Below are 21500 nucleotides of genomic sequence, written 5' to 3'. Positions count from 1 at the left end.
ATGGATTCGATAACTTAATAATAACATTAACTTTTGATTGCAATAATTATTTTTTCATTATTAGAAAATTTGTAAACATACAGACGAAATAACGTATTTTTATAACAGATAAACAACTTCTTAGTATTCCTATTTCATTATTAGAATATTCTCGTAGTATTAAGTTAAAATTTAAAATAATATACCCTTCCATTTATTTCATATAATTAAATCCAATTACTTCCCCATCTAGTTTTCAATAAAATATACTCTTGGGAATTATTATAATTTATATCATAAAAATTAAAATAATAGTTGTGTATTAAAAATAACTGGAGTGTGTTTCTGGGAGATTCATTTAAATTAGTGTTTAATAAAACCTCCCATAACTTGTATAAAAGTAGTGTAAGTTGTAAAAGTAGTGCTCCCAATTTTTTTTCATTATCATTATTTAGGAATTTTAGTAAGCTTTTCGGTTAATTTGTTTCAATTTTACACATTTTACTGATAAATTAGATATATCACAAAATGTTAGAAGAGCTTTATAAAAATAAGATATGATGAAATAGGTGAAAAAAACTTAAATGATAAATTACGTAAAAGTTGAAAATACAACAATAAAATAACACATTAGAAAAATCGAAAAAAGTTTGTAAACTTTGGTTTTAGTCTAACATCAACTATCATCTATAAAAAGAATTATAACAGTGAATGTTAAAATATAAAAAAATACGATTCCACACACAAAATTTTTATATTTATTTGATACTATTATTTTTTTAAAATATAAAAATTAACATTTTTATAATTATTTTATTATTATCTTACTCTTCTCTTTTGGTTTTTATTTTTAATAAAATAAAATGAAATGAGACGAAATTAAACACCGGTGTTTTCTCCCCAAAATTTCCCTCTCTCTCTCATTCTCGATCTCACCATTTTCAGACACTCAACACCATTTTCTCAACTCTTCAGACCTATTATCCTTTCATTCAAAACAAAATTACAACTTGAGAGTTGATGGCTGCTCCACCGGCAAGGGCTCGTGCCGATTATGATTATCTCATAAAGCTTCTCTTGATTGGTGACAGCGGTAAACTCTTATTCTTCTTCTTCTTATTTTTAAATTAATTTGTGGGCAAAACAAATGTTATAAAAACAAACAAAAGGATAAAATGTGATTTCTTTATAATCATAAATGATGTTTCTTTCACTGGGGGTTCCCTTTTTGTCATTCCACCGTTTTTCTGTTTATTTTTCTCTATATATTTAATCCTTGTGTTTGGAGTTCGCGGTAAATGCATACATATCTATCTTTTTCAAATGGGATTGGCATTAAACCGTAGCAAAAAAATTTCTTTTCATGATCTGGTTCAATCCAGCATTTGAATTTATTGTGTGTTATTATTAAGGTACAAATTTTAGGTGAAAGAGGTTGGATTGCAAATTTTGTGTTGACTTGTGTGGTTATCAACTGAAATTAGCCATCTCTTTGATCCATTAAATTTGTTTAATTTTCAAAATATCGGTTCGCCAAAATAAACCTTCAATGGTCTAATTGCATCTGCAAGTTGTTCTTGTGTTCATGATACATTTAATTGTCTTTATCCCAATAAAAGCCAGAGCAATCAATGTATTTTGATACCGCCAAGGATTTCTATCATCCAATCTCAAACTAACCTGTATGACAAGAGTGACTATTTGTAATTAGAATGATTGAATACCTTAACATGATTTCTGATTGGATTACAGTGTAATGTTTCTTACCCTTGTCATGCATATAAATTAAGCTCCAAAAATATGGCATTTGTTGATGTTTCACAACGGATTAGAAGTATTTTAGTGGGCATTGCAGTTATCACAAGGGAATAATTGTGTAGCTTTTGTCTGAAACTATTTGCAAGCTAACATCTCATGTTTTTTTTATTTTTGGAGGTGTTGGAAAAAGTTGTCTCCTTCTGCGTTTTTCTGATGGTTCTTTCACTACTAGTTTCATCACAACTATAGGGTATGCTTTTTACAGCTTAGGAGTAAAATTATAGAATTTTGTTAGCCAGGAGATTCTCTCTCTAACACCAATAGACCCACTTTCCTAATGTAGCATTGATTTTAAGATAAGAACCATTGAGCTTGATGGCAAACGGATCAAGCTCCAAATTTGGGACACTGCAGGGCAGGAGAGGTTTCGGACAATTACAACTGGTAAGGTTTATTGTTTGCACAGGTATTATTATATTGATTTTAGTATATCCTTGTATGTGGCACTTGGGAATTTGTTGCATAGCAGTTGACATGATTTGTGACACTTCCTGATGTAGGTTTTAAAGGTGGTCTAAAAACTCGAAAATGGGATATTTAGTATAGAAAAAAATATATATAAGCATGAAGAGAAGTTAGAGAAAAGAAAGGGAAGTAACCAGTGAAAAACATCATAATTCTTATTGAGTGTCAGATATGATATGTTAGGCAGCTTATTGTTCTAGTTTGGAGACGATACTTCTAAATCCCTAGGATATGACAAAAATTGGATCCCGGGATATGTATTATTTTGAACCTTAAAATGGTCTCTTGCTATATCTTTTTTGTCACCATTGTTTCAACTGCATAAAGGAATAATATAACTTTCATGCATATTTTTTACTCAATTTAATTATTGAATGTTAAAGATACCAGAGGCTAGAGCCATCGAGAGTTTGTTCAATTTACATGAGATGAATCATAGATTCATTTAGGATATGTGAGTTAGGTTTTGGAGGGGAGTGAAAGGAAAAGCAAATGTTTTATTTTAAATTTAGATATATATTTGTTTAAATGAACAAAAGACTAACGTTTTAAGTTCTTGCTAATCTATTGCTCTGTTTCTTTTGTTTACAAATAAATAAATTTGTTAGATATCTCAAACGACTAGAGAGAAGGTCAATGTAGAGTATATATAAGTGAGGAAAAATGTAGGCAATCATAACCTTTCACCTTGTAATATAGTATCAAAGTCTATCATAGATATGCTTGTTGAGCTTGTCATGCCACTTGCCTATTGAACAACTTATAAATATCTAGTTCCATACATGAAATGTCGATGACTCAAAGTGAGGGGGACAGGATGAAGATTCCATATTGATCAAAAATAAGATCAATTTATAGTATATATAAGAGAAGACAAGTGAGGACAATCATCACCTTAGATAGTTTTGTGAGAATGAGTTAGACTTACACCCACTTTCTTATAAAATTAGAGTGTTGACTTAAAATGAAAAATTTGTCCACCATTCCAAAAAACAACTTCTAAACTTCCCCTTAGTATTAATTTGTTGACTACCAAGAGTTAAACATCAGAAAAAATGTCTATTACTGTTTGTTTCATTCATGCTACCTTAATTTTTTTTTGTATTTTTCATTTTTTTTACCTCTATATATAAAAGACACGTATAAGTGGTAGTTTTTATCATTTAAGTTTTTTTCTTTTTTTGTGTAACGTATCTTTTCCTAAATTGTTTTTGCAGCTTACTATCGAGGTGCAATGGGCATATTGTTAGTCTACGATGTTACAGACGAAGCATCATTTAGCAGTAAAGTTCTCAATTGTTAATTAAGTTCGAAAGTTACAAATCTATGAATAATTCTTCACACTTTAAATGCTTTTGCATTTGGAGTATTCATTCTGCTTCTACTTATTTTAGATATCAGGAATTGGATTCGCAATATTGAGCAACATGCTTCAGACAATGTTAACAAAATACTGGTGGGGAACAAAGCTGATATGGATGAAAGCAAAAGGGTAAGTTAACCTTGTTGGTCATGTTTGATGAAACCTCTTCATTTCTTCTATCTTCTACAACTTGCATGGGCAAAGTAAAGATAATTCGAACACCAATTTGATCTGAACAAGAAGGTTGTAGAGCCAAGAGGAGAAGGGCTTGGAAAAATAACTAAAACTGTTATCAAATGTTCTTCCATCATTGTTATGCAAGTTAAAACAACTTATGGTTAAATTTCATCATTTGTGGTGTTAGAGAACCTTGTTACTGCAAGTGAATTTTCAACTATTTTGCTGGGATGTGGAGGTCAGAAAGGGGTTGAGTGTTTTATCTGATGCCATATGTGCATGCATGCATGTCAGACTTGAAATGTTCTTGATCGAATATACCTTCCCTTTTCTTTTAAGGTTGTGCCTACATCCAAGGGTCAAGAACTGGCCGATGAGTATGGAATTAAATTCTTTGAAACTGTAAGTGGCGTAAACCAGAAAATGTGGAAACCCCTAAACTTCTTTGTCATTATGCTCATAAAAAAATACTATTGCAGAGTGCAAAAACAAATCTAAATGTTGAGGAAGTTTTCTTCTCAATAGCAAGAGATATAAAACAAAGGTTGGCTGACACGGACTCGAAAACAGAGGTATTTGAACTTCCTCTCTCAGTACTATAATGTCTTAATAGTTCCCTCTTCCTTTCTAAAGTTGATATTTTCATTGCAGCCATCAACAATCAAAATCAACCAAGACCAATCAGGAGGAGTTGGGGAAGCTGCCCAGAAATCGGCTTGCTGTGGTTGAAGACAAATGTTACAAAATTGGAGGCAACATTACTTTCCAAGAACATGGAGGAAAAATTACATGTATAATGATCATGATGCTGACTTGCACTTAACCTTCTCATTCTTCATGAATTTGTGTGTGATAAGTAGTGTCTGAACCTTTTAACAAGTAATCCAAAACTCCATGTATCGTGGAGATTGCATGTCCAACTTTCTATGGTGGGGGACATGAGATTCATTCAATATTGATTTTTTTTTTCCAATGTATAATAGATGCAACGACTTGTGTTGGGCTGGAACACATTTTCAAAATTTGTTCTCTGCCATCAGGCATTGCAGTGAAATATAAATGCATGTGAAATATAAATCTCGTATTAACTACTCAAGCCGAAGTTGGTATGAAAAGTATATAAGCTAATTTCACTGAAAATAAGAATCAAATATTTTATCAAAAGTTAAATACGATTGGCAGAATTTATTTAGTTTTTAATGTCTTATTATAATTTGGATTATTTTCTTTATTTTTTTATTTTATAAATTTCACGAAAATAAATGTGATACCCTTGTCCAAATAGGAATTTCATACATAAATGTTATCCCAAACTGATATTCAACAAACTGTTTATTGTTTACTAAACTTTATTGTTAACCAAACTAACAGTATTTTATATACTACGTTGCTATAGTTATTTCAATGGATAACTATATATTAAAATTTATAATGATTTATTAAGTAGTTTTATATTATTAAATGAGATGTTATAATTTTAGTTATAGATAATTTTTATTTTATAAAATAATATTTAATTTAATTAATATAACAAATTATTTTTTATATCTAAATTAGTTATTATTTAATGTTTTTATTGTAATTATAGGATTAATCTATAGCAAGGATAACTCACGGTTGGGTGATGTATCATATGAACTAAAACTAGACTTTTGTATAGGTAAACTTCTATGACATTTAATTATAGTTAGAATGAGTATACTCAAACCCAAAATATTATTTTGGTGTGCTTGACATTAATTGGGATAAATTAGTAAATTTTGAAAATTAATCTGTGTCTTTTAAGATAAATTTGAGTTTTATTTTTGAATAATTTCAACCTAGTTTAATGTTAATTTTTTCTCTCTAAAAGATATCTTTTTTCTCAACAAGTATATATTAATAATACAACAACTTTTGTACAATAAATGATATTATGTATACGTTACTTATATTAGAACTAAGTATATAATTTCAAAATTTGTAGTTATAAATTAAACACTAATGAAACTCTATATTATTTTATAATACAACTATATATATAGTATTAGATTGATATTTTGTATTATTTCTTCTTCTTATTTAAGGTTTTATTCGCATTGCAAAATTATAAATAAAGACACTTTCATTGTAATTTACTATTTCTAGTAACTTTTAGTGATTTCTTAACACGTTTTCTTCCATTTATCCATAATTTTTTTGGGTATAATTTACTTTTTAATATTTTAATTTATTTTTATGTTCAATTCAGTCTTTAATTTAAAAAAAAATACTAATTTAGTCTTTCAATTAAAAATGACATATTTTTAACATAGTTGATTAAATTGATGTAACCAATGTAACTCAATATACAAAGTATACCGTAAAGTTACAATGATAAAAAAGTATTAAATATATGTTTTTCATCTTGATATAACAAATTTTGTTTTTTTTTAAAATTAAATTATAAATTATTTTGTCCTTAAAATTTATGAAAATCATCGAAAATATTTTTTCAAACAAATGATATATTGAGTGTTTTTAATATGACAAGCCAGTTTTATAATGTAACCTCTCTATATATATTGTGGAGGTTATTTTATATAACTTTCATAAAATTTAAAGATAAAATAATTTATAAGTTCGTTATAAACAAAACACAAAATTTTTATAATACTCTAAAGATAAACATATTTAATGTAAAAAAAATTAAACTTAGTTTCCATTAAATGTATTTTCAAATTTCTCCCAGTATATTAGCCTTTTTAATTACTTAATACGAATACAAAATGAATTTGGTAAAGTAAGAACAAAAACAAATGCTAAAACCTAGTAAAAGAAATTGAAAAGAGCTCACATCTAAAATGTTCCAATCACAAGAACAAATGTAAAACAGGTGTCATTGAATTGAGGGTAAGATAATTCTCGTACGGTGTCAAGTTCAAGTCCAACCACAAACGAAGCTTTTTAGTGACATTAGATTCTGGCAAATCTTGGTCATGAATAGTTGACAAGGCATCATTTGAAGAAACTCTATGCTTTCTCATATGTCCTCCCAAAGCTTGTCCAAGACCAAACACAAGTCCACAAATTGAGCATTGGTGCAATCTTGGCGTCACCATCGAACTCGAAAGGTTTGAAGCCATTCGGTTTAGGTTCTTGTGGCTAGCTCGGTGGCCTCCAAGGGCTTGAAACGAAAGGAACTGCTTGTTACATGTCTTACACTTAAATTCACCACTCTTTAGAACCTTCTCTCTTAGTGGATCTTCCTCAACTTTGGCTTGTAACATCAAACAATTAGTCATGGTTGAGAGAAAAATGTTGTTAAATGAGAAAATATTTTGGACCTTAAGGGCATTGAACAGTGTATATATAGTGTCTTTGTGATGAAGGAAATGAACAATATATTGTGTGTTAATCGTGAATGTTGGTCGAAACACGAGGTGACACGAATTGATGCACTTTGTTTTGTTTAAGATTCGGACTGAAACTCCTAGTCAAAGACAGGAAAGTTATGAATCAGATGAAATAAAAGAAAATGATATTCCCACAGTTTTTCTATTGCAGCATTTCCAAGAAATAATGTTTGGTGGAAAACGAAATTAGACTATCCATATATTTGAATTACTTAATATAAATATAAATAAATTAAGTAATTTATTGCAACGGCAATGGAGGCTAAAAAGTGAGTAAAGTTGGCTTAAAGAGAAAATGGGAAAAAAAGTGGAGGAACTTATGGAAACCATGTTTCTTCCCTATGCAAGTTGATTCCACATTTTCCACCATTTTTTTTAAATCCTCTTATTTATACGAGAATATCAAATGACTCCTCATATTGGTAATTGTCTCAATTAAATCTTAATATTTATAAAATATTGGTTCAAATATTTGAAAAATTTAGTCAATTAAATCCTGTCCGTTAAATCTTCACAAACATCGTTAATAGCGGATGACATGTTACACGCTTATGTCAAATATTTGATTATGTAGAAATTTTATTTAATTTAAAACATTATAACATGACAAAAGGGTTTTACTTATCTTCATATTAGGGTCCACCATGGCCGCCACCGCTAGCGGTCACCATTTTCACCATCTCTTCAACCACAGTTTACGATCAATCCTTGCATCATCCAAACACAACAGTGGACCATCCAGTATCAGATCCCTAACCTGCAGAGAAGCTTAGATGAACAATCCCAAAGATCCCCAATCGAAACTGAGAGCCTCGCACCGTGATACGCCGGAGGACGAAAACCCTCGTCGCCGAAGAGACATTGCCGCTGAGACGCAAATCGAGAGTAGGGGTTCGGGAACGATCCTGCAAAAGAGGTGAAGCTGGTGGAGACAGAGTCGATGGAAGTCAGTGCTGGGAAGCACGAGTCCGGTTTGGCGATCGATCTGGAGGGTCTGGATGAACTGGAAGGGGAAGGTGGAGGCCTTGCGAATGGCGAAGGCAACAGCGGCGACAGAAGGCACGATGAGGCAGAAGGCGTCATCAGAATCGGAGGTAGGGTTGTCGTTGTGCGTGATAGGGAGGCTGACTGAATTGGAGGAGTGTGAGTCACACCTACGCTCGCTGCACAGACAAGCATTTCCCTTTGATTGATTACTTTGCAACACCAAAATCAAGCTTCTATTTCTACTTAATTGGATTCTTCATCCTTCAGCTAAAAACAATTTTTAGCTTTTTTCTTCTTAATTTACTTCTCTGTTTCACTGAATTTTTTCAATGGCAGTTCAAAATTCATATATTAAATTTATACTTTACTATTGATTTTCCTTACTATTTCTCAACCTATTATGCTTGAAAATGGTACTTGAAAATGGTAATTTAATTTGTGGATCATCTATTGAAAACTGGAATTCCTGGGACGCCTGGGTAGAGGTGTTAACTGAACTCATCCTAGTTGAGCGGTTCGCTTCAGTGATGGTTAGAAATGGTAGCATGTTGACATTTATTGCTTATTGTGTGCAATAGGTAACACCAGATTTAGGCAGGTCATGGAACAAGCATGGTCCAATTTACATTGAAAATGAACCTCTGAGTGTGATTCAACCAGTACCTTATCAAACTGCAAATGGGAAATTACGTGTAAACAAGTCTTTTACTGCAAGGAACCCATTCATTTAATCATGGCCGAAAGGAAAAAGGAAATTACGTACATAACATACATCAGCTTTAACATGAAAAGACAAGCTAGAAGTACTTTTACTTTCATGTGACCAATTTTATCCTACATGGTTGCATTTCCATGACTGCTTTGTAAACGTGAGTATATTAAATTCTGGTCAATTTTGTGAACTATATTGCTTTCAAATTTTTGCTGCATAGTTATGAAGATTGTTTTATCTGAACAGTAACGTTGATCATTGATAATGATTACACTAGAAATGTGTGATGACTATATTAAATTCTATTACTTGACAGGTTTGCAGAGGGGCGTTTGCAGAGGAGAAAATGCTTGTAGGGGAAGAGGGGAAAAGTTTGAAGAACCATGGGCCACACGACGTTGCTGGCGTGAGCGGCGTGAGGGGAAAAGTTTTGAATATTTGGTTTTTTTTTGGACGGTTTGTGGGGCGCGTTTGTCGAACTCCTCTTTCCCTCTGCGGACGGCGACATTTGTCATGGCCCCAACGGTGGCGTTTGTCATGGCTCCAACGGTAGCGTTTTTTAGTTTGAGAGGGAGAAAGGGTGTGTGTGTCTCTGGGGAGTGAGGGTTTGAGGATGGAAGTGGGAAAGAAGCAGCTTGGACGGAGGAACGAAGAGGTGAAAGGTGATAAGTGGTTTGAGGGAAGAAGAAGCACCACGTGGATTTGATTAATTTAATGCGCAATGTCATGTCATCAAAACAAAAATACAGCTCAACTCAATTTAACGCTGTTTGGAACAACTTAACGGTTAGGATAAAATTGACTCAATTTTACAAATATTTAGACCCAATTGGGATATTTTATAAATATATAGACCCAATTGAGACAGTTGAAAATATGAAGACCCACTTGAGATTCCCATACAAATACGAGGATCATTCGAGGGTTTAAAACTTTTTAAAACTTTTTTTTTAAAAGGTACTATGGGTCACTTTATTTTTGTTGCTGGCTTTTACTTTTTCACTTCTTTAATTTTTCCTCCACCTCTGTTGTTTTGAAAATACCAAACTTGCCCTTTCTTTTTTAATTTGAAACAGGGTAGCATCACCATCTGTATTTGTGTTTGTTTCCACTTTTCAATGACCTTTTTCTACAGTATTGAGCAAACAATCCATTCGGAATGAAAGTATGTTTGGAAAGAAAGTGTGACGAGGGAGTTGCATAAAGAAATATGGAGGTGTAGGAAACAAAATACTGGATCACTGGGCTTTTGAGTAAAAACAAAATACTGGATCACTGGTTCACAAACTACTTGAAGGGCCTATTTTCCGACCTACTTCAAAATATTACATTTAAACAAAACTTATTTTATTTAAATATTATTTTCTATATTTTGTTTTACGTAGGACAGTTTTATTATTATTTCTCTTCTCTTCCTCTCAACAACAGTATTTTATTTGAATTTTACTACTACTTTTTTAATTACGTTATTTGTTTCGGCCATTACGTTTTTCAATAGTCCAGTTTGAAAAAAAGTCGTGAGAACATTTATAATTATTGTTTTAGTTAAATTTTAGGAATTTTTTATCAATAAAATATTGTTTTGTGACCTTGGATTGTTTAAAAGTGGGGTGCATTGCTTTTTTAAACAGCTGCTTCTTGTGAGTAATTTAAATTTGTTTTAAATATAGGAAAGATAATATGAAATGTTAAAAAGAAATAAAATATCTGTGTTCTGAACAATTTGTTAACTATTGTGGTGAAAACATGCCAAGAAGTAACGGTAACTACGTTTTCACTTCAATAGTTACAGTAACTATGTTGTAAATTTGGAAACCTAGTTACGGTAACTGAAAAGTTCTGTCATGTGTGTTAATATCTAGTCTTCTTTTCTTATTATTTTGTGTAGATTTTTTTTTTTCCTTTTCATGTATAAAAGTGTGGTAATTAGTAAAGAGATGCTTTAGAAAACATTAAAGTAAAGACAAAAAAAGTGTCACACACGCGTGCTTTAGAGTTGAAACAGGAAAAGCTGAAGTATGGTATATACTCACATTTCGCAGCATTATAAGTCAAAGGATTAACAGTGTAAAAGGCTGCTACAAATTTAATGGCAATGCATTTTTATTTTATGGGCAAAGGCTGCTACATAGTGTATTTGTTGCTATAATGTTTTTAGAAATATTTTTTTATTTTTAAAACGGTTGTGAATGTTTTCGAAGGTAGAGTTTATTTTTCAACTTCATTCGACACATAAAATATGATTGTGCAGCACAAAATCCAGGTATGCGGTAAGCGCCATTTATGTATGTGAAAAGAGAAAGTAAACTTTGATATAATTGGTCTTCAACAACTACTGGTATAAATAATTTGACACTTGAATTATATGAACAAATCATTATCCTGAGTGTGATAATCAAAATAACCTTTTCATTTTTTAAAAAGAATGACCTGGTGAGATCTTTAACTTTAATAATAAGAAGAAAGAGGCAATTATTTACCAAGAAAAGACAATTGTCACAGCCAACCAGACCCCATATAACGCCAGGAATGAAACGATGGCTAATCCTTACATGTACTGACTTTAGGCCAAAAACCTAAACATCAAACCTACACACGGCTGTGTCACTAGCAAATTGCCAAGCTCTACACCACTATACTGCCCCTACTTCATTAGAAGTGGTCCTAACTGCTTCCATATTTATACATTCTTCCAAACTAACCTCACTTCTCTAAAATTTTGTTCTCTTCTCCACTATCAGCTAAAATACCCTACAAACCTCCATTGACAAGATTTCCTTACGTTTTATATTCATTCAAAGTATCAGTTATTGTTGTGAGTCAAATCTTTTGCTCCCGTGTTGGCCACCGCTAGCAATATGCGTGGAAGTACCCTCATCTTTCTTTGTTGGCAGTGTCTTAGATTTCCTTGGTATGCACTTTGCCCGCACCACTTCTCCTTCGTGCTCCACTATCTCTAACCGGGAACCGCTGCAAGGAACAAAGAGGCCACAGACAAAACCACATTATTGATAAAACCATTTGTCACTGTCATAATCATAAAGGAAGCTTTTAATCATGGCATCTAGCACCACGTTGTCCCATCCTTAGAAATTTTTAATTGCTTTTAAGATAAAAGAAAAGTTATTAAGCTCTTTTTAAAAACATACCTAATTTCCAGTACATGGCTAATTAATGAATGTATAAACAGTAGTCGGCAATTAATCAAAACAGAGCATATAATATCACATTGCCCCAGAGGAATTCCTCTTTTTACCACATGCACCCAGTAGCCGCTGATTTCGTACTGCTAGAATTGTTTTAGGTGACAAACTGGCAAGTTAATTAATAACGAATATCTAATTATCAACTCTCTCGATGCTTGAAATTAGACCCCACATGCATGCAGAAACTGAAAAATACTAAATGAGACCAAAACAAAATAACGAGTATGTCTAATTGCATCATTAACTAAAATTTAAGTGGTGCATAATAAATTCATTATACATGCTGTGTACGAGATGGAAGAGGACTGACACGCCACTATCAAGAATCAACATCTTGTGTTACTGTACACAACCAATTACTAGCTACTCATTTTGTGTAAATTGAACATTTTTCGCAAACAAATGTTAAATCATATGACACTTGGAGCAATATCTTAAAAAGTTTTGAGCATGACATGACTACGTATGCTTTCATTTTCGGGTGCCGAGGCTACATGATGAAGAAGTAGAATGGACAACATCCGGAGACAGAGGAAGTTAAAACCCTACCATGTTCTGACAATAATACATATGATCTACAAAAATTTGAAATCGTAAGATATGTAGTTAAATTCAGAATTTCTTAAATAACTATTAATGTTATGTGCTTACTAAGTATAAGATTACTTGCGCGTGCCATATAATCTAAAGGCTTACCGAGTAAAATTTTAAAGAAAATTGCAGACATATAATCACCCTGTAAACGGAAATTATAGTATTATAATGAAAAAAAATGTTAGATGGGTATTTATTATGACAAACCAACAAGAGATTGCTTCGTAATCTCTAAATCAAGATCTCAGATTATTAAAAAATAATATTTATTATGATGTATGCACAGGAAGAAATGAAAAGAAAAACATAATGAGGTATTTTTTAAGAGAAACAAAAAAGGTTAAAAAAAAGTTAACTTTTACAAAAGAAAATAGTTTTTGTTTTCACTTTTCCAATTCAAATTTTGAACTTTTTCTTCTCCTCTATTCTCTTTTTCTCATTCTATGCAGAGTTAGAGCATATGAACAGAAGAAACACAAATTGGAAAAAAAGGAAAAGAAATCTATAAAGACAGAAAATGAAGTAATAAGAAATAAACAAAGAAAAATAGAATAAAATAAATAGCAACATGGGAGAAGAGTTAGGTCTCTATTATAATAATCTGACCAACAGAATTGTGTAATAAAATATTTTACGTTTTCAACTCGAACGACAAAATCTGACCTACTTGTTGGTCTTGAATAACAAATTTTTTAAATGTCTTCAATCTCAAGATGCTTTCTATGTCCTAGGAGCATTACACATGCTTAACCACAACTTTTTATTTAACCTATGAAGCAGAAACCGTATGAATGTCAATGCCCACATTCTCCAACGTTGCTAACTACAAGGTACACGCAGGGGCATGGAATTTACAAAAGTCACCTTAAAACAATGGTTATATAAATAAACGTAGGAATGGAAAAATAAAAAATAAAACATGTAGCCTAAACCCCAAATAATAAATAGTATAATACCTTCTTCTAATAGAAATTATTAAGTTAATCAACCAAAACTTTCCATTAATTAATATAGCAGAAAACGGTGCATAGTTGTGGCAGCAGCAAAAACTTTGTCTTTGTAATTCAGTCAACTTGATTACTAAAAGAGATTTGATAATTTGAAAGCCAAAAAATGTAGCATACCTATCTGCATTGTAAGAAGAAGACCTCTTCAAAGTAGGGGTTTCCACTTTCTTGGTTTCGATCAAGCTTCCGCTAAAATATTCCTTATCTTCCAACCTAAGCCTGTTCAAATCCGGAATTTCCATCGATATCCCTGTCTCCTTTCCCACGTGATTCCCTGCTCCACGGGGCATCCTGGACTTGTAGTGCCCAACCAACGAAAACCCTTGATCTTTCACTGCGTTAACCCCACACTCCTTAAAAGACACAGCGCCACACGATAGCAACTGCAACAAAACCGACGACGCTCTCATCCTCCCACTAGGACAGCTCTCCACCGTCAGATTCTCCTTCTCCGATTCCGAAGACCGCAATCCGAGCCGCCCATCTGCCTTCATCAGCGTCTCCAGCGTCTCAGGGCTCGAATCCGACGGCGGAGGCGAGATCTCATCCCTGCTCAGCTCCGTAGTATGATTATTGTTATTATCACAAGTCACGTGCGAAACCCTCTCCCCTTCCATTCCCGCGTCAATTCCATCATTCTTCTCGTGAATCTCTTCCGCCTCTTCCTCCCTCGCCGCCCTCCTCCGCCTCCGCTTCTCCTCCGTCTGAGTGGCAGCGTCAGCACCGATTCTCCCAGCCGAGTCGCCGAACGATTCGGATTTATAAACACGGTACTCGTTCAAATCGATAGAACTCCACGACTGGTTCCGCCGCCTCGTGATCACCACGGGCGAGCCGGACTCCTCTTCCGACTTGTTAACCCTCGCAACGCCGGCGACACTGTGCTCAACAATCTCCGATCCTTTGAGAATGTAGTCCTGCCCCTGCGTCGGGTAGATGAAATCGTTCTCCGACAAATCGTGCCAAACGAAGCCGTTTTTGTAGCTCCTGAATGACCACCACACCACCGTTAAAACAAAACAAAAATAAAAACTAAATTTGAATCAGTTTAAACAAAACCATAGAACGGTACCGTTTGGAGGACCAAGAATACATGGTGGGCATGGCTTTCCCTCGGAGAACGTGCAAGCGGTTGATGAAGTCTTTGAGGTAAAGTCCTTGAGGTGAAGAGAGAGGAACCTCCATGAAATGAGGGTGTTCCAGTTGGCCGTTTCGGGAGAGGTAGTAGACGACGGAGACTTTTCTGGCCGTTTTGGGCTTGGGCTCGGCCCAAACTTTGGTTCTCTCTGGACTGGTTTCTCTGTCAGTCCATTTCTTGGGAACTTGAAGCTCCGTCGTTATCCTTCCCCTGGAACTCGAACTCACCGACATTTCTCTTCGCTGCAAAACCTCGATGGAAGGCGAGTTGTCGCAGAGTGGTGGAACAGAGAGCAATGAGAACGAAAGCGAAAGAGCGCAGAGAGAAGGAGGGAAAAAAAGTACAAAACCAGTGGTGTTAGAATTTTAATTTGAAGAGTTAGAGAAAATTGCGTGGGTTTTTAAGAGGGAGGGAGAGAGAGAATTCAAAATGTGGATGCGAAAGACAACAGCTACCAAACAAGGAATGCCTGTTTGGGATTCAGTACTGCCAGACCTGTGACCGTGACAGTAGAATTCTCTTTAGTTTATTGCTTGAACGCGCAGAAAAAAGCACGACGCCGTCGTAACGGCTTTGTTTGTTCCTTCTCTCTTTTTACTGTCACCGACTCCAACCCACCCAATTTCAAAAAATTACAATTTACACCTTCCTTCTACCTCTTTGTCGTTTTACCAAACTCTGACCCAAGTAAATTTACGGAATATCTATTTCACAGCAGGTAATAGAACCCAAAAGATACGAAATTTCAGAGATTCAACTTTTATCTGAAAATTCAAAATTCCGACTTCAACTCTTTGCATTCAATGCTTGAGTTGAATGATGTTTGTACCGCTGCTCTTATATTATTATCATTATTATCACACACCATATCTTGCATGCAGGTTTTGTTGATAATAAAAAGATGAACTTTTTGTGGTCCCAAATTTTTATAAAAGCATAGGCAAAAGTCTACGTTCATTTACTCTTTCTTCTTATTCTTTTCTACGAATTTTCAACAACTTTTCCTTTGAAAAATTCAAATGTTTTTAGGTTGACCGCTGAGGCACGTACACGATGCTCACCTAACTTTGACTACATGGAGTTATGATGTCGCGGTTCTCTCACGGCATCATTGGAGTTTAATCAAACCTAGAAAATTTAGGGCTTAATTTATAAGGAGTGGGTCCCATTCCCATTCCCATTCCAGGTGGCGTTTATTTACGGGATGAATGCGATGGTTGACCATGTCCCCAGATTCCCAATGCCTCCTGAAAAGAAGATATTGATCTATCCCACATTGGACAATTCAATGTTCTGATTGAAGTAAGTTGTTTGTGAGAGCAAAGGTCGTGGCTTTGTGGAAGAAAATGCGAAGACCCCACTGAAGCAGCATGCATGGTGGTGGTAGAAATGAGCAGTGTGGTGTGGTTGATTTGGGAGGAAGACAGGACTATGAATTCGATGAACAGAACAGTGTGTGAATAAATGGGAATTGGTCGGTTGGTCCAATATATCGGCACAAGCGTCCAATGGTATGAACAAAGTGATTGAAGAGCACATGCATTTGCTCTTCCATGAGGGTTTGAAAGTCCATAACCATAACCCAGTATTGGCCCCATTCTCAAATTCCACACTTTCAAACCCTTATGTTCCCACCTGTTCATGTTTTTACACTGCCATATATATAACTATAACATCTTTTTCATAAACTAATTCTGATTACTATATACTCAACGTCTTAGAATAGTGAGCCTAAATGGCTAGTGCATGTGGCCGCAGTTATAGTATCTCGGTGTGATGGCAGATATGCTGTGAATTTTCATGTTATAAAAATGGTGATGTTGCGGTGACGATCGTGGCTTGTCATTTAAATAATAATTGGGCAAGAAGGATTTCTACTGAGAGAGAGAGAGAGAGAACGTGGATGGATATCACGTGAATTCCACATGCCATGATGAATGATTTGCGTAGAGAGAAGAGAATGAGTGTGATGGAAATAGAAAGGAGCTGAGACAATTGTTTCAGAAAAAAAGGAGAATTGGGTGATGATGAGAATGACTTTTCGAAATTCTGAGATACTCAACAATCCAAATTGTTATAATATCTCATGTGGTATGTATGAAATTCGTTATTTTATATTTACAATATTTCATGTGGTATGAGATCTACTATAAGAAAAAATTCATGTCAGAGCAAAGCTTTTCTTAAATACTCTATACTTTTGTGGAGAATTTAATATTATATTCAAATTTCAATGTTTTTTTTTACTCCCAAGCAGATGCTAAAGAAATTGGATCAAAGCTTACTCACATTTTGGGCTATGCTTAGTACAAACTATGGACAGTTTTCTTCCTGCACCTCTATATATTTCGCTGCACTCTACATAAAAAATTCCTTTTCTTATTCTTTCTGATTCTACAATTTAAAACTAAAAAATAGCTTTTGAATTCTGTAATTAAGAAGTTATAAATAATTTTCAGAAGTTGGAGATTAGAAAAATTGACTTCCAAATTAAATAATTCAAAAGTCATTTGACTTCAAGACTGCGAGTCCAAAAACTATATTTTATTTTTAGATTATGCAATCTGAAAATATTTTTCTTAAAAAAATCTGATTTTTTTTTTAAATTCAAATTAATCAAAATGAGAACTTTTTTATATGGAGTGTAGGAAGAAATATGTTAAGGTGCAGGAAAAAGCTTCCCCAAACTATGCCCAGTGGCCCAGTTCTTGTAAGTATATATGTCTCGTAATACTTCATTTTTTAAACAAATAAATAGTTTTTTTGAACCAATCAATTGAAATATTTATTATAAACTTTTAGTTGAACATGTCTCATTCCATACAATAACATTTTCTTTTCTATAATTTTAGAGCACTTTCATTCTTTTATAAAATTGTTATTTTTCGTTCTAATCCCATGTTTATTTATTAATCTTGTAATTTTAGAGACTAAAACAATAAAATTACGGATCGGTGACAAAAAAAAAAGAAATCTCCAAATACTAATTTGATGGTGGGTAATGTAATGCTAATGGAAGAAAATGTTGGGGCGAAAATTTCTAAAATTAAGAATTAAAGTAATATAAAGTATTATAGTATATTAAAAATAAAAATTCAGAAAAATACTTAAAATTAAAAGTAAATTTCAATTAGTATTTTATGTACACAAAATGATAAGTATATTGATGAATTAACTTACACACCTTAGTTATATTTTATTTGAAATATTCCTTGTTGTGTTAGTCGCATCAACAACTAACAAAATGATAATAATAGAAAATAACACTAAATCTCGTTAAAAAAAAAAAAAGTAAAGTGACATATTCGTCAGATTTTAAAAGTATTTAAGTGTTACTTTAATTTTATCTGTTTAATTAAAAAATTTGAGAGAGAACGAAAGGTCCACAAAAATTAAGTCTTTTCCTTATTTGCGTTTCTTTTCGATAGAATTAGATTACAAAATCTCTATTATTACTAATAAATCTAATTTTTAGACAAGATATTAACAACATAAAATATATATATATATATATATATATATATATATATATATATATATATATATATATTATACTCTATAATTTCATAATATTTAGAAATTGAAATACAAAACTATTTAAATATTTATGTTTTCAAGATTTCTTCTATTTTTTAATATGTATTTTAAAGATAAAATTGTGACCAACGAGATTCTAACTGATAATAAAAGAAACGATTTTGTTACTCTTTGGGATTCTATACATTTTTTTGTTTATAAGAAGTGAAAGAAAAAAAATATAGTAATTGTAAAGAGCAACGTAAAAGTAAAAACAAAATATATAGAAAAAATAGTATTTAAAGTAAAGAAAGAATTAAAAAATTGGATGTAATTTGCTATGGAAGTGGAAGCATTGTTGTGTGATTGTTAAGGGGTGTGGTGGAGTTGTAAAGAATAATGATAAGCATGACTTTTTGTTGCTTTAAAAATCTAACAAGATGTTATCTGCTTTTGCGTTTGTGGGCTGAGTGGAAGTGCTTCGTTACCGCACCAGTCCCCACCTCGTATAGTTCCGACCAAATTTTCCCTATGTCACAAATCACCATTGTTGTTCTTACTTACCGTTTTTTTTTTCTCGTTGGGCCCATAAAACCTACCAATAATATGCTCTTCTATTCTTCTCATCATATTCTTTACTTCCTAAACATATATAATTTAACTGTCAAAATGGGTCACAATCCACGGGTCACAACCCACGGGTCAACCCGACCCACCACGAGTTTGAACTGGATTGGATTTGAAAAATTTGTATCTTTTTTATGCGGGTCAGATTCAACCTGACTCATTTAAACTCGCCTTATGCGGGTTGAACCCATGGTAGGTTGGGTTGGCCCACCAATCCAGTGAAATTTGTTTATATTTGAATTATAGAAAGTTTGTAAATATTTTTATTTTAAAAAAATTATATTTAAGTGAGCTAGTGAGCCAACCCGTTTACCCATCAACTCGTGATGGGTCGGGTCGGATTCGAATTTTTCTGACTCGCTAATAAATGAGCTGAGTTGGGTTGGCTCACTAAGTGACCAACCCGTGGTGAGCCGGACCGGGTGACTCGTTTTGACAACTCTAAACTTAATCATCTATATTATAATTTTTTTTAACATAAGTATCTATGAATGTAAATTCATTCAATTATGAGGTATTGTATTATTATTTTTAAAATATGAAATGGTTCCCCTTTAAACTATTAAGATTATATTTGTTTTTGGGTGATTAATTTAGGTAAGTAGCTCGTATGTGCATGATAAGTTGCGTGTGCTATCCACTAATTAAGAAGAATAGAATATGGTCATTTTATGCGTTGTTTGTGGTTTCCATTATATGGTCTCCATTTGGCAACAAACAAGCAAGAAATTGACATCAGGTTTATCTCAAATGCATTGCTGATGCCCATTTTTCTTCTTCACTCAACCCATCAATTCCATCAAATAGCTTATTTCTACAAATAAAATAAGCACGTTGTGTTCTTAAATAATTTCCAAACACGTCGTTTCGTCCACGACACTTGTTGCGACAATGTATCTAAGCATTTCCTACTAAATTCATCACGACAACCTATAACTAATCATAAACATTCGAATATGACCTTACCAACACGAAAACTAGTAGCAGTGTCTCTACGAAACTTAATCACAATCATGACAGATTAAGATTTAAAAATAATATGACATGGTCAGTAGAGATAGATTTTAGAAATTATTTCGTAAAATCAACTTTGTAGTGTAATTTATTTATCATAAATTTATTTTATTTTTAGTGGATATATTAGATACACTAGTGAACAACCTTTTCTTGTCAGTGTAGTGTATTATAAATTACTTATTATTTTATTGTGTGTACTTTGAATTCTTATACAACATACTGTTGATATTTTATTAATTAAGATAAGGCATAATGTTATACTTATTAATGAATAATGTGATATTTGTGTGAGTGGGGATGGATAGTTGCTACTTAAATTAGGAAATTATGATATTGATGATGATAGAGTTTTAAATGCAAGAAACTATGAAAGCAAAATTGGATCTATGCACATCACATTAGTGAAAAAGTGATCATAAATGTTTGACAAGAAAAAAAATCTATTAAGAATATATGTTATTGTTGATATATTTATTTATTTTTGTTTAAATTAGAGATGTCACAAACTTTTAAAATGAGATAAATTTTATATTTATAGGATTGTTAACAGTTATACAAAATGTTTTCACAAAACTCAGATAGTATTGTTGTTTTTTTTTTCGTTTTCAAGCTAAGATGATTAATAGATCAATAATAGAGACATATTTCTTTTGTTTATGTTATTTTTATGATATTAAAACTTTAAATCTTACTTAAAGTTCCCTTTATCATTACACTCAGATCAGAACAATTTTGTATAACTAATGTTTTAAGCACAAGTGAAAGTGAGATAAGATTGAAAAAAATTTTATAAACGAAAAAATACCTCTCAAGTGGTACAATTAGGACCTTATATTTATTATAATGATACACATACATCTTAATTTTATTTACACCAATTGTATATTTGTCTTTTTTTTTTATTTCTCTCTTCTTATCACATCATATATTCTATAAATTTATCATTTTTTTTTCTGTAGACATGTATTACATTTTGAAGTACCTTTTTAATATCAATATCATGAACCATTTTTGTATTTATTATGAATTAAAGAATCAATTTTGTAAATCACCCATAACTAAGTAATTGTAAGTAGTTACTACTACTTACAATAGTTGGGCTTTGGATTAAAGTTTACACTATAGTTTTTTATAAATTCCAATAAATGTATTTAACAAAAAAATATTATTTTCAAAGTAAAAATACTTGAATTTGATGTTGAAAGTATTTTAATTGATAACTCATTTTTTGCTTACACTGGCCTAGAATTTGTCCAAAACAACACAATATATTTGTCAGATCATTTTATATATATATATATATATATATATATATATATATATATATATATATATATATTAAATTACATATTATTATAAGTTTAATATTTGTTAACCGAGTATTAAATAATTTAATATTATTCTAATAACAATCACTTTAATTTAATAACAAATTATGAAATAAAATGAACCAATGAAAACTATTTAATTATATATGTAAAAGAAATAACTTTAATTTACACTTGTAAAAAAAACACAAC

The 21500-nt window shown here is 32.3% G+C and overlaps 2 protein-coding genes, 1 long non-coding RNA gene and 1 pseudogene across 3 annotated transcripts; 2 read left to right on the top strand and 2 right to left on the bottom strand.

The window, feature by feature from the left end:
- The first annotated feature begins 865 nt into the window (after positions 1-865).
- Positions 866-4898, top strand: LOC124842180 (ras-related protein RABE1c-like). The gene is made up of 8 exons (XM_047318610.2): positions 866-1072; positions 1915-1987; positions 2081-2181; positions 3480-3545; positions 3657-3754; positions 4142-4204; positions 4282-4374; positions 4454-4898. The coding sequence occupies exons 1-8, from the start codon at positions 1000-1002 to the stop codon at positions 4529-4531; spliced, it is 645 nt and encodes a 214-aa protein (XP_047174566.1). The 5' UTR covers positions 866-999; the 3' UTR covers positions 4532-4898.
- A 1735-nt stretch (positions 4899-6633) lies between these two features.
- Positions 6634-7065, bottom strand: LOC124842195 (zinc finger protein ZAT11 pseudogene; annotated as a pseudogene).
- Positions 7066-7069: 4 nt separating this feature from the next.
- Positions 7070-10273, top strand: LOC124842201 (uncharacterized). Its single transcript, XR_015784754.1, has 2 exons — positions 7070-9032; positions 9192-10273. It is a non-coding gene; the product is annotated as an uncharacterized LOC124842201 (long non-coding RNA).
- Positions 10274-11316: 1043 nt separating this feature from the next.
- LOC124842181 (UPSTREAM OF FLC protein (DUF966)) lies at positions 11317-15578 on the bottom strand. The gene is made up of 3 exons (XM_047318612.2): positions 14755-15578; positions 13800-14669; positions 11317-11845 (listed from the first exon to the last, which is right to left on the bottom strand). The coding sequence occupies exons 1-3, from the start codon at positions 15051-15053 to the stop codon at positions 11683-11685; spliced, it is 1332 nt and encodes a 443-aa protein (XP_047174568.1). The 5' UTR covers positions 15054-15578; the 3' UTR covers positions 11317-11682.
- Between the last annotated feature and the right edge of the window lie 5922 nt (positions 15579-21500).

Source organism: Vigna umbellata, chromosome 3 (assembly GCF_029865625.1).
Source record: "Vigna umbellata cultivar VRB3 chromosome 3, Vumbellata_1.0, whole genome shotgun sequence".
Lineage (NCBI taxonomy): Eukaryota > Viridiplantae > Streptophyta > Magnoliopsida > Fabales > Fabaceae > Vigna > Vigna umbellata.
This window is presented reverse-complemented; position numbering and strand designations above follow the sequence as displayed.

What these genes read in the sequence shown, in the direction of transcription:
- LOC124842181 (XM_047318612.2), bottom strand. Translation starts at nt 15,053, where the DNA reads ATGTCGGTGAGTTCGAGTTCCAGGGGAAGGATAACGACGGAGCTTCAA. An exon ending in TATTCTTGGTCCTCCAAACG is followed by an intron (nt 14,670 to 14,754) that starts GTACCGTTCTAT and finishes GTGGTCATTCAG; the next exon opens with GAGCTACAAAAACGGCTTCG. An exon ending in TCTTCTTACAATGCAGATAG is followed by an intron (nt 11,846 to 13,799) that starts GTATGCTACATT and finishes TGTTCCTTGCAG; the next exon opens with CGGTTCCCGGTTAGAGATAG.
- LOC124842180 (XM_047318610.2), top strand. Translation starts at nt 1,000, where the DNA reads ATGGCTGCTCCACCGGCAAGGGCTCGTGCCGATTATGATTATCTCATA. An exon ending in TCTCTTGATTGGTGACAGCG is followed by an intron (nt 1,073 to 1,914) that starts GTAAACTCTTAT and finishes TTATTTTTGGAG; the next exon opens with GTGTTGGAAAAAGTTGTCTC. An exon ending in AGTTTCATCACAACTATAGG is followed by an intron (nt 1,988 to 2,080) that starts GTATGCTTTTTA and finishes TTCCTAATGTAG; the next exon opens with CATTGATTTTAAGATAAGAA.